Genomic DNA, 12,049 nt, shown 5'->3' with positions numbered 1-12,049 from the left:
TTTATTTATTTTATTTTTATTTTTATTTTTGTGTGTGTTTAATTTTGGTCCATTTATCCTGTCGTACGTTGACTTCAAATTATAATAAAACTTACTATGACGCAGGGAAGAAGGTTAAATCCGTGTCCAATCCAACGTAATGAACATCAGACAGGTGAAAGAATATCTTGAATTACAAATAAGTGCATGACTTATTTAAAATGTTAATTCGTGCCATTTTTGCGTGAAACAGGCGCAGCTTTGTTGAACTAACTTATTCACATCAGACGGAGCACCTCCGTAAAAATTTGTTCTGGAGACATTTGTTCACAATTTCGATTTTGTTACTCAGGCGTACCTGCTTCGCTATTGAGGACAACTTTAAAGCACCCTTCGATTGCATCAGAGGACCTACTTTGTTTCTCGTGCCGGCTGGAGCTTCTCGGTAAATGATTTCTTAATTTTGTTCTTATTTAGACTGAACACATTTCGTCTTGGTATATCTGAGCTTTTTTCACGGTTACCAAGGCTTCAACACAAATATTATTCTGTCATCTGAATTCTCCACTTTTTAATCGTGTATTTAGTCTTTAGATAGTTGCCGTTAGTATGTGCGATGGACTTGGTTTTTAAATCGTTGGGCAAGATTTTCGCACAGCCCCATACATTAATTATGTATACATTTTGCGACTTAAACGCTATTCACGTTCGCCAGTTTTGGAAGGAGGTTAGTCTGACAGTGGTGCACGTATCAGTAATGCATGGGGCTGTGCGCAAATCTTTCCCACTGTTTGTATATGACAGTGCTGCAATATAAATGTAAGAGGCTGTGCAGACACCTTTTAAAAGAAACCGTCAGATAACTGAATCCCCCTATACATTTTTATATAGATTTACGTGTTGCGTGCTCAGCAGTGTACGATTGCAAAATAAACACTTAGTTAACATCTTTCTCTTTCGCTGTATTTTGACGTGGTCATAGTGCTACTGACAACAAAGCAGGGAACGAGTTTCTATTTATCATGATTAGCGAATCAAGGCAACTGAGGAAACTAGAATAATTAAACCGCCGTTGCCGTCACGAATGGTTGTGCGCTTACTGCTTCTCTAGTAATTATGGTCCCATGAGAAATTTGTTTGTTTGTTCGCTCGTTTTGTGTGTGTTGTTTTTTGTTATTTTTCATAACGTTTTTCCCAACTAATTGACCCACACAACGTTGTTTTCTGAGAACAATATAATCATTCTGTTCTTTACCAATTTTTTATACTTTGCACAATTAAGCACCTGTACTATTGGCGAGATGGGCAAGCTTCGCTAATTTCCAATATATGTAGACGTAGATGTAAGAGATTACGCGTACGCTTTTTTATGAGGTTCCAACTTGTTTCCGTTTTTTAAAAGTTAAAACTTTGAAACATTTTTATTTAATAAATAAATAAATAGATATGCCGTCAAAGCAGGTTCCAAAAGAGGCTGGAGTAAAACAGGTCTCGTGGATTAAAATTCTACTACAAAGCCCAGATTAATTTATGAGCCAACTAGAGCCAACAGAGGTGTCCATCGCTCATAATAAACACGGAAGAGTAATCTGGCCAGGTTTTTTTAATTTACCAGAGAGCAGGAGGGAAACAGCAAAGTTAATATAGGAGAATGGTTATGAAGCCAAACAGGTTTCTTTGTTATATGTTTTTGTAACATTTTTGGCCTTCTTGACCGTGCACAAACCAAAATAGATTTTGAAATGCGTTGGAGCAACTGGCCAATAGAAACGTTCCTGTTAAAATATTCAGTTGCAGTGGGAACGTTAAAACACAGGATTGTGCACAGCCGCGGCCCATAAAACCTAAATTGCAGCACCATTGTTAACAACTTTGAACATGGCAAGGTTTCATAACCAGTCCCTCAATTAACTATGGAAACAGGAATGTATATTTAAGTGGTGTTTATGAAACAAATCAAAATACATTTTCTCTCCTGGCAAAATTAGGAATGGGCTATCAAGCCCAAGCAGATTGGTGAATTATTGTAATTAATAAAACCATCAGAACATTATAAAACTATTAAACAAAAACATGATGGGCTTCATAACTTCTAAGCTTTGCGCAGAGGCAGAAAGGCCCATCTCTTCACGTGATAATAATAGAGAATCTAATCATTCTAATCAATAAAAAACAAGTTTTCCATAAAACGTCGGAAATGATAAAAGGGGTCAGATTTCGGATCATAATTATCTCTCTTTTACCGTTGTTTTAGGCAAGACTTTGGAACACAAAAATTTTTTTTTTATTATTTGCAAAACGATGGAGATATTGTTTAACAAAAGTTCGACATGAAATGGCCAAAATGTAACTAATGATAAATTTGCAGTGAACATCTTTATCTTCAAATGAGAAACTGTACATCTGCAAGCCAATATCATGCAAATCCTCGCTGTTGCTGCAAATAGCGTACATTTCCGTGACATCAGCAAGATCTAATATTCTGTTGTCAGTCATTTCATAGTCTAGCTATCGTCAAGAAATATGACACCTTACAAACAGCATTGATTTTCATATAGGTAAGTCCTCCGGCCATATCGGCCATTTTTTTCTTTCGTTTTTCTTACCCAATTTTTCTAAAGAGAGATATTTCTTTTCTTTCTATTCGGAGCTTTTTCACTCATTAACTAGGTTTTGAACGTATATATTTTGGTGACATTAGTGAACATTTGAGGGATAACAGTGAGCAACTGGTTATGGAACGAATAACTATAATTGCAATCTTTCTCACACATCAGATCAGAAATATTATTTAAAGATGCTTTTTGTTGGTTCGTGTAGAATCGAAGCTAAATCGTAAATGAGAAAAAAAAAGTGAAAGAAGATTTACTTTTGACCGTAGCTAATATCAAGTAGAAAGCCTGAGAAACGGTGCATTAACTAATTTTATATCTCAAGTTGTTTAACGTAACAAGGACTTTTAAGTATATTAAGAGGTAGCGTGGTGAGAAACAACTGGGGCGCTTAGATGGATAACATGAAAATGTACTAACATCAACTGCAAATCCCAAAAGGAGCTGTAAAAGTGCATCACTTCAACAGGGAGCCAATAATTTATGAAGTGACTCAAATGAAACGACGCGCACCATTTGATTTCCGTGTAAATGATAAGCGCCCCTGGTCACGTGTATATCATCAAATTACCTGAAATTTAAATCAGCCTCGTCCCAGGGACTTCGCGATATTCAAAAGGGCAAACTTTCCGGCCGGCCGACATTTTGAATACCGCGAAGATCCTGGGGACGAGGTTGAATTCAAAGCTATGGCACATCGCCTAATGAGGCATTTTGTAAAAAGGATAACTAGCCAAAAATTAAACAACACGTTGCCTCGATTACCAGATGTTGAAGAGCAGCAAGCCATACACCCTTTCCTTTAGAACTGATTCTCATTCAAATACCACAACGTTTAATGAAATTAAAAAAAAGCTCGAATTTCTTTTGAGAAACATAATTTCACACGGCCCAAAATTTTTCACTCAAGGCGTTCTCGGCCGATCGTAGTTTTCGCAACGAGATAGTTTGATCCTATACGAACTCTTCAGCCAACCGAAATTTCTTTCGTTCTCTCAGAGAGAGGAAAACAAGAGCTAAAAGGGTTCATCCAAGCACTGAGGGCCTCTTTCCTCTTTCCAACAAGGACGGCTCTCCGTCTCCCTTATCAGGCACTTCCTACGCCGCCTACTAACTAGGTGATAGGGCAACTGTTAACTTCCAAAATAAAGTTAGCGTTTATAAGAACGCCACTTTAGAAGCTTATATTTAATTATGAATGCACAGAATCTGACTGACTTGAGATAGTGATTGTACCGGCAAAGAAAAGATTAACAGCGTGAATCGGACGGAAAATTGCTTTACAGCCAGTTGGGGGTATTCAAGAAGAACACATTTAACTTGCTAAGCATATTATCTTATTTTCTTTAACTCGTTTATTCTAATCATACCCTGTTGAGGACGGCAATTGGTAGCAAGATTTCCGCACAGCCCCATACGTTAATTATGTTTACATTTTTACACTCAAACTCTATTCGTGCTCGCTGTTTGTGTAAGAGGGCCAGTAACATGCATGACAGTGGTGCAATATAATTAATGTATGAAGCTGTGGACAGATCTTTCCAAAGAAACCGCAAGGCAGCTAACAACAATGTACGTAATTAACGTTTACTTTGCCGGCAAAATGTCTGTCTGCAAATTAGAAATTGTGCATCTGCAAGTCAGAGAGTATCACGCAAATCCTCGCTTTTTGCAAATAGCCTTCATTTTCGAGAGATCAGCATTGCCAAGCTTTAATAATGTGTTGTTTTTCATTGTTATAGGCTAGCTATCTTCAGGGAATATGCCACCTTACAGACAACTTGGAACTTGGATTTTGAGATAGGTAAGACCTGCGGTCAATGACGGGTTGTCGTTCCTTTTTTTTTTCTTTTTTTTCTTTTTTTTCCTCACTCATTCTTTCTGAAGATATCTATATCGGGCAATATTTAGAGCTTTTACTCAGTAACTATGTTTTGAACAAACTAACGTGCATACTTTGCTGACATTAAAACGCTATTTTGGTCTTCTTTTTGTAATTAAGAAGCAGAGGACATTTCCTGTGTTTCCACAGACTAATTATGGCTGCACATGCATGAGGGGCAACTATCAGACCGATTGTCCTGAATATTGTTTTTACTGTTCAGCATTAAATATTCTTTTGGACGAAAGTCAATAAGAATGGCTTTTCGAGTTGACTTGACCAATTTGAGCTTTTAGGCGAAAAGTTGAAATAAAAAAAGACGAATTTACAACGTACAGGGTAAAATACAATAGCAGCAACCTGTTTGTTAATGAGATGGAAGAAAAAATGGGAGTTTTTCTTATCGGGCGAGTCCTATGGCCATCCAGGAATTTTCGCCGGGTGGACGCTACGCGGTGTTAGTGTCTCCACGCGGATGAACACTATCTCTTCACATGATCAATTTATACCAATCAGACTCGAGGAAAATATAGTGAGGATTTTGAATATAATATCCAGGAATTTGTCTTCAATTTAAGCCTGAAATCGCCGTTGAAATTTCGAAATATGATAGTTATATATTATAAACTACGCTTTACGTAATAAAAAAATACTTTGTTCCTTTACTATAAATTGAACAGAAAGGGTGTTTACCGTCTTCAGGAAAAATCTGGAAAGTTCTGAGATTAATTGAATCTGGGAAACTAATTTCTGGAAAAATAAAGAACTGTTTAAGACTTCCCCTATTGCAGCAAGTATTCAGGTTTCAGTATTCCCCATTTCCCATTCATTTGTCCTGTTTACAGTCTCCTATCAAGGTAACGAATGACTGTTTGTTTTAATCAACAGAGTTGATATGGCGATTTGGCCACCATAAAGAGATTCGAGTGCAGACAGATTAGGCCTTCGTCAGAGCGAATCCTCTGACGAAGACCTAACGCTTGAAATTTCACTGAGCACTTGAATCTCTTTAAGTGGGCCAAATTAAACTCTGTTGATAAACTAAAACATTCGTTTCCACTCCCCACTGACGAAGCACCACAGTTTCTTTAGAAACTAACCCACTTATCCTATCAAGTAAGTCACGTGACATTGGAAATGGCAGGCACTATCATCTCTATCGGTTATCCTAACCGGGGTTGTCTGCAAATGTTAATGGTCACCCCATGGGAATATCCCCATAACATTCACTGATGAGTATAGGGAAAGGAGAACCCCCTTATCGAGACACGATTTGGCATTTCATATCTTTTCGTTGCTGTTGTTGTTTTTACTGTTATTATGATTGTGCTGTTTTCACAACAACACTTTCTCTGATTGTTGTTTGTGCTTGGAACAATTGCGGCGGAGGATCTCGAGTACTTCCCCCATTCCCCATTTCCTGCTATTTACCTGGTCAGAGTTCCTTTTGTTGGGCTGAAGAAAGCCGGAGTGTTCGACAATCTGTCAATTTTGTATGCTCGATCAGCCATTATTGTTCGTTACAGCATTAACAAGTTTTTAGAAATGTCAACTTTTGTAAAGCTGACAACACAGTTTCACTGACACATACAAAAGCTGGCTAATTTGAATTATAATGATAGGCGATAAAGTTTCGTAATAGTGGTTCCACAAACTAAATTGCATCTTTTACTTTCGTTGGCGTATGGCGTCAGCTGATGAGACAGTTTTCGTGATTTATGACAGAAGAATGCAGCAACTTTACTTTTGATAATTCAAGTAAAGGTTTTGCTTCGTGAAAAAGTGTTTCTATTGCAGTATATCTCCAACATACCGGCTTTTCAATATTACACATGTCAGAAACGATTATGTTACATTACTTAACATGGTAATTATTTTAAGTCTTTAATGAAAGCACCAGTAAAAAGCACTGCATGTAAAATTAAAGTGCTGGTACATATAATTATTTCAATATTGTTAACGGCCGTACCACTTATATTTCTCCTTGTTATGTACGCGGTTTTGTTCGTACTGATGAAACCACAAAGTGGTAATATTTAATATACCGCTTTCAGATGGTTTTGTTTGGTTCTGTTTGTTTTTGAATTATGGTAAATCGATTAGCTTTTACGACAGCCATGGCAATATATACACAGTACAAATTGGAAGTATAGCGTGCTTTGAGAAGAACGGAGACATCCTTCTTGTCTGAGTATAATTTTGAACCACTCTAGAAGATACTAAAAAGTGCTTCAGAATTCCTCTTAACGGGCTCTCGTCAATACCAAAAATAGTTTGTTTTCCATGATTGTCTTAAACCGGCATTGACTTTTCAGGCTGCGCGTCATCCAACACACAGGCAACGTGATGATATTTCACTGGCAAGCATTACTATTCTTCCTAACGTATGAATTATTGGAAATAAGAAGTTCTTCATCGCAAGTCCTTACCGGTAAGTTTTTTCTCAGTTAACGAACATTCGCCTGTTTAACGGTGAGTTATGACTAATTCATTTTCACACCCAAGGGGAAATTTTTCAAAATAGCATGTGTTGTAGTTCTTTCCTTTCGCACTTTCTTAATAATAAATAATGTTTATTATCGCAAAATATACGCTAGCACTTACTGGTGTGGTTTTCAATTTCATGATTCCACTTCTACAGCGGAAAGTCCCCGCAATTATCTGTGTTAGTAAAAAAAAAGCAATTTTATCATTTCAAATTTACAATTGTTCTTCATTATCCAAGAAATATAATATCGTAAATTCCATTTAATTTTAATAAAAAAATCTAGATAAAGGCAAACAGTTTTGCCTTTAAGCTTCTGGAAGGCGGTTTTTTTAATCTGACTTTTACCACGATAAGATAACCAGATTTAACGAAAGGTTGAATTTTAATTTTTTTTTTTATTTATTTTTTTTTTTTGCCTAAAAAAATAAATCGAGTGTATTTAATTAATTTTTGTTTGAGAAGCAAGGGCGATGCTAATTTTCGACTGCGATGGTAAATAAATGAAATGGTTAAATGATGAAATTCAAAAGCACGAATGCAGAGGCCATGGTTAAAAGAGTTTTTTATTTTACTTTTTTTTTCAGTTCCTTTCTACGCTGAAAATCACACCGGCGCCGAACCCCTTTCTTGATTCGGTCAAATTGCAAAATGTGTCATTTGATACTTGCTTTTGTTAAACCCAGCTGCCGTTTCTTTACACCTTGATAAACGGCTTAGATTTGTTTTCTGGTGAGCTGGGTTAATAACATGTTCGGCGCAAATACATCATAATTGAGATTGGGCTACTCAATTCACATATGCTCGTGGAAAGTTTTGGTCACTTCTCAGCCGTTAATAAACATATTCATCTACAATTTCTCGATTTGGGCGAACAGTTATTCTTTTATCTCAGCTAGCCCTTGCACGTTGCTTCACCGAACCAATAACACTTTTGGCCGGCGTGCTTCAGCCTCATTCTCAGGCGATTTCTGTGGTGAGGTCTCTAAACTTGAAAGACTAAGCACAAACTTATCAGTTATCTAGTTAACAGGCGAAGGAAGTCTAATCAGAAATGTATTAAACAGATGAATTGTCATGCAAAGTAAGTGACCTAAATTTGGTTCATCTGTAACCAACTTGTCTCCGGCGAAGCAAAAGGATACAGGGGGACGAACTCCCAGATGAAGAAAGTATACTAAACAAGTTCATTTTACTAATTAAAAGAGGTCATCTCCAAAAACCCTCAGATCGATCTCCATGGCAAGCAATTTTGAAAGCAAGATCGCTCGATCGCGTTGTGAGTTGCTCCATAGGAACACGACGGCGAGAACAAAAGAGAGAAATCATTAAAAAAAAGATGGAACAAGTGGTTCGGTATTATGACAGCACAGCCGGTCATCTGCACAGACATGAATCTCAATTCCCCGCTGAAAGTTTCTGGTTATTTCAAACACGTATTATTGAGAGCTTTGAATATATTCAGCATGGGAATCTACAGCAATTATTGGTGATCCGAGCATACATGTAATTCGTTTCCTGTATAATAGCCTGCTTTTGGAAGCTCCAAGACGGCGGTGAAGTCAGGAGAGCAAATGACAAAACGGTACTAACCTCGTTCCCAAGAGGACCAGGCAACGAAGTTATTTGTGAGCGGTCCTTCACAACTGCGCACTTTGATTAAAATATACTTATTTATTATTTGTTCGCTTATCGTAGTTCAGAAGGCCTGCATCTTCTCTAAGCTCTATTTTCACTGGACGCATAACTTGCAGCTCCATTGTTTTGTCTTTCGTTCTTTTGTCCCCTCGACCAATATTGTGTTACAATCAGCGGCCAGTCTGAAAGCAACATTATTCTTTCAAGTAAATCTAAATCGGGATTACAGTGTGTTACAGTGTATTACAGTGTACTAAACATAAATGCTGTTTTATATACATTACATGTAGTTATTGTTTCGATTTCTTAGGCTTCTAAAGCTGTTAAAGTTGTTCCGTTATTTTGTTCCAATGTACCTTTACATTTACAAGGATGATTTGAGTTCTGATAATCAATGTAGATATTAGAAGCTGGTCGCGAACAGTAATTGCAATTTAGGTAAATCACTTATTTTTCAGGGGGAGGAGGTCGTCTTATTTTACATTCTACGCGGCCGTGACTTAAGCGCATGGATAACATTCTTTCCATTTAGGCGGGGAATATGAGAACTCTCCGCGTTGAATCATAATTGCCAAGTCGAGATAAATGCGGCTTACAAATAAGGCTTTAAAGGCTGCACCTTTCAAAACATACGGACTCAGAACTTGAAAAACGCAACTAACGATGTGCGTGTATCCCTGTTATCAATGACAATTAGACGGTGACAACCGACTGACATCAAAAATGCCCACCCTCAGAAACCTACAAAGTGGGTCGAATTTCGCCAATCAAAGCGCGCGAACTTGACCTTCTGATCCCAATAAGCCAATAACCTTTGTTTTTTAACCATTTCAATGATTGACGCCAGTGAAAAACATTAACGGAATGGTCGAGTCTTGAACTTCAGAGTTCGCATGTAACCAAAAGACGCAGTAAAGCGCTGTACATTTTAAAATACTACTCCTGCAATTCAAACGCCCACAACATTTACATTAAGGAGTGAAGAACCATTCCTATTTCTCAAATTATTCTTCAACTGATTGGTTTGTATTTTTTATGTTAGGGGACTGCAACTTTGACCGTCAAACACTTTGCAACTGGCAGAATGAAAAATTCTTGGACCATTTTGACTGGCGAGTCTGGAAAGGAAGCACTGCAAGCCACGATACAGGACCTTCAAGTGATAACTCAGGTGAGAAGTTGTAAAGCTTTGATTACATTGCATCGCATTACATTTAATTGCATTGTATTGCTAGGCCTTGCTAATGATTATCTTGTCGACTGGAACAGTAACACATATTTCTAACTTTACTGATCAATTCATCAATTGTGCGGGTCGCGTTTAAAAGAGGAGGTTAATTGTCTTCCAAATATTAAGTTGCACTGCAAGACAATTGCTAGTCAAGTCAATCGTATAACAACGGCTTCTCTTTGTAACTGAACACAACACTTGTTTTCTTATAATTGATATGATTATTGTGTCTGTTTTATCGGGAAATGCTTTAGTTTCAATAAATATATAAAGGGTTCTCTTATTTTGTATTCGTTCTACCATCTATAAGCTATGAATGCTGTCTCTATGCTGTGCCCTGGTCTACAGAATGTGTCCAGCAGTGGTGATGTTTTGCAACTTCTGTGAAGAATTGCCTCGTGGAGAAAAACGTCTAATGAGTTAATCCCATCATTTCATTTCATTTTCTCGCAAAGCAAACACAAGCATGTTCTTTTTAGTCGGCGATGACACCTTTCTTTACGATACGAGGCTCATTTTCACACTGCAGCAAAACAAATCAAACAACCAAGCAAAAACAATGTAATAACTCATCTAGATGACCACTTACTAAAAAGAGTGAGTGAGTTTGAAGGCACTCCCATCCGGTTTGAGCATGCACAAATAGCGTTTGCTTTAAAACTGTGAGTCATTGCGAACTTCATTAAAACGTTACAATATATTAAACTTTTTTGTAGGAAATGGCTCATATATCTACATTGAGACATCCAGTCCTCGTAAATACAACGAGAAAGCCAGGCTACTCAGTCCTTGGATGGTAGGCCCAAAGCGGATGACTTTCTTCTACTCCATGTATGGCAGCTATATTGAGTCTCTCTCAGTCTATGCTAGAGTCAACGGCAGTGACTCCAGAGTCTGGAGTCGCCATGGAAACCGAAGGACAAGCAATTGGACACAGGGATGCACGGCTGTTAATTATTATGGGATATATCAGGTAAAAGTGTTTAAAAGGCAGCAACATCTTGCATTTAGGGGAAATTTGACTTCATGAATGTTAACTTGTAGAAAATCTTATTATTATATAAAATTTAGTGGTATACCGAGTGATAGCAAATCGATAAAAGCGCTATCCCGCCAGTGGCGATATCACTTTTATCCACACATGTGTGATATCATTTTTGACCAATCAGCTCGCAGTATTTTCGCGCGCTGTCAAGCACTTGTGGTTTTCCGAAGGGTTTTCCGCCGTTTCGCTGTCGTTTGGTCTTTTGGGAGTTTTGAGTTGGTCTTTTCGCGAGTCGAAGTTAAGTTTATTCCAAAATGGAGACAAGCACAAGCCGATTTGTCGAGATGACAGATAGGAAACTGATCGAATTCGTAGAAGAACAAGAAAATCCGAATACAAGGAGGAAAACTGCGTACGACGTCGCGTTGTGTGAGAGTAGTTGAGAGCAGCGATGAAAGACCAATGAAAGTCAGTATGTTCAGATTTACTTGTTACTGTAAGGCAAATTTCTAACCATATTTAATATGCTATTAGTTTATACCAGGGTCCTACCTGTTTATACGTTTTCTATTTTTATTTATTTTCTTTGTGGCCTTTTCGCTAAAGTCTTACTTTGTATTGACATAAATCGGCCTGGTTTACGATTGATACAAATAAACAACTGACTGTAAGCTTTTGTACTCAATTTCAAACCTTAGTTTTTGAAATAAAGAACAAAGCATATTTTGTTGTATTGTGAGGATTTTATATAAGAAAAAGAAAATTACATGGTCGCTTGGAGATGCGAAATTTCTCTTCTCATGTTGAAAAATATTTCACTCGTTCGCTGCGCTCACTCGTGAAATATTTTTCAACACTCGAAGAGAAATTTCGTATCTCCGTGCGGCCATGTAATATCCTCTATATATCCAGTCGGCAACCCGATGTCACTTTTGCCGGATAATAAGCTGTGGTGCATGGGAATTTTCATTTCGACTGGCCTATTATTCCTTATTATGCCAACAAAAGAGATTGGTAGGTGAAGCCATCCAAGTTATAGAAAATGTGTTTGCATGCCTTGAGACGGGGTCTTTTTAGATCATGTGCGACCCATGGTGATGAATCAAAGTACGAAGTAATTGTCCATCCTTATAAGAAAGAGAAGGCAACGTGGTCGAACAGTTACAGGGACGAGCTTGTAATCTCAAGTGCCCTTTTTGACTACTATCTGGATTTGTTCAGTTCCTGGCAGTCCCGT

General features: G+C 37.6%; 1 protein-coding gene across 1 annotated transcript in view; it reads left to right on the top strand.

Annotated features, from left to right (window-relative positions):
* Nucleotides 1–331: 331 nt before the first annotated feature.
* Nucleotides 332–12,049, top strand: part of LOC146456261 (MAM and LDL-receptor class A domain-containing protein 2-like) — a 77,530-nt gene continuing 65,812 nt past the window's right edge. The window contains exons 1-5 of the mRNA XM_085093288.1: nt 332–424; nt 4,334–4,395; nt 6,789–6,904; nt 9,639–9,767; nt 10,544–10,800. Of these exons, the coding sequence (XP_084949414.1) occupies nt 6,820–6,904; nt 9,639–9,767; nt 10,544–10,800 (471 nt within the window). The 5' untranslated portion in view covers nt 332–424; nt 4,334–4,395; nt 6,789–6,819. The remainder of the gene's footprint in view (nt 425–4,333; nt 4,396–6,788; nt 6,905–9,638; nt 9,768–10,543; nt 10,801–12,049) is intronic.

Source organism: Pavona decussata, unplaced genomic scaffold (genome assembly GCF_977016875.1).
Source record: "Pavona decussata unplaced genomic scaffold, jaPavDecu1.1 SCAFFOLD_260, whole genome shotgun sequence".
NCBI classification, from domain to species: domain Eukaryota; kingdom Metazoa; phylum Cnidaria; class Anthozoa; order Scleractinia; family Agariciidae; genus Pavona; species Pavona decussata.
This window is presented reverse-complemented; position numbering and strand designations above follow the sequence as displayed.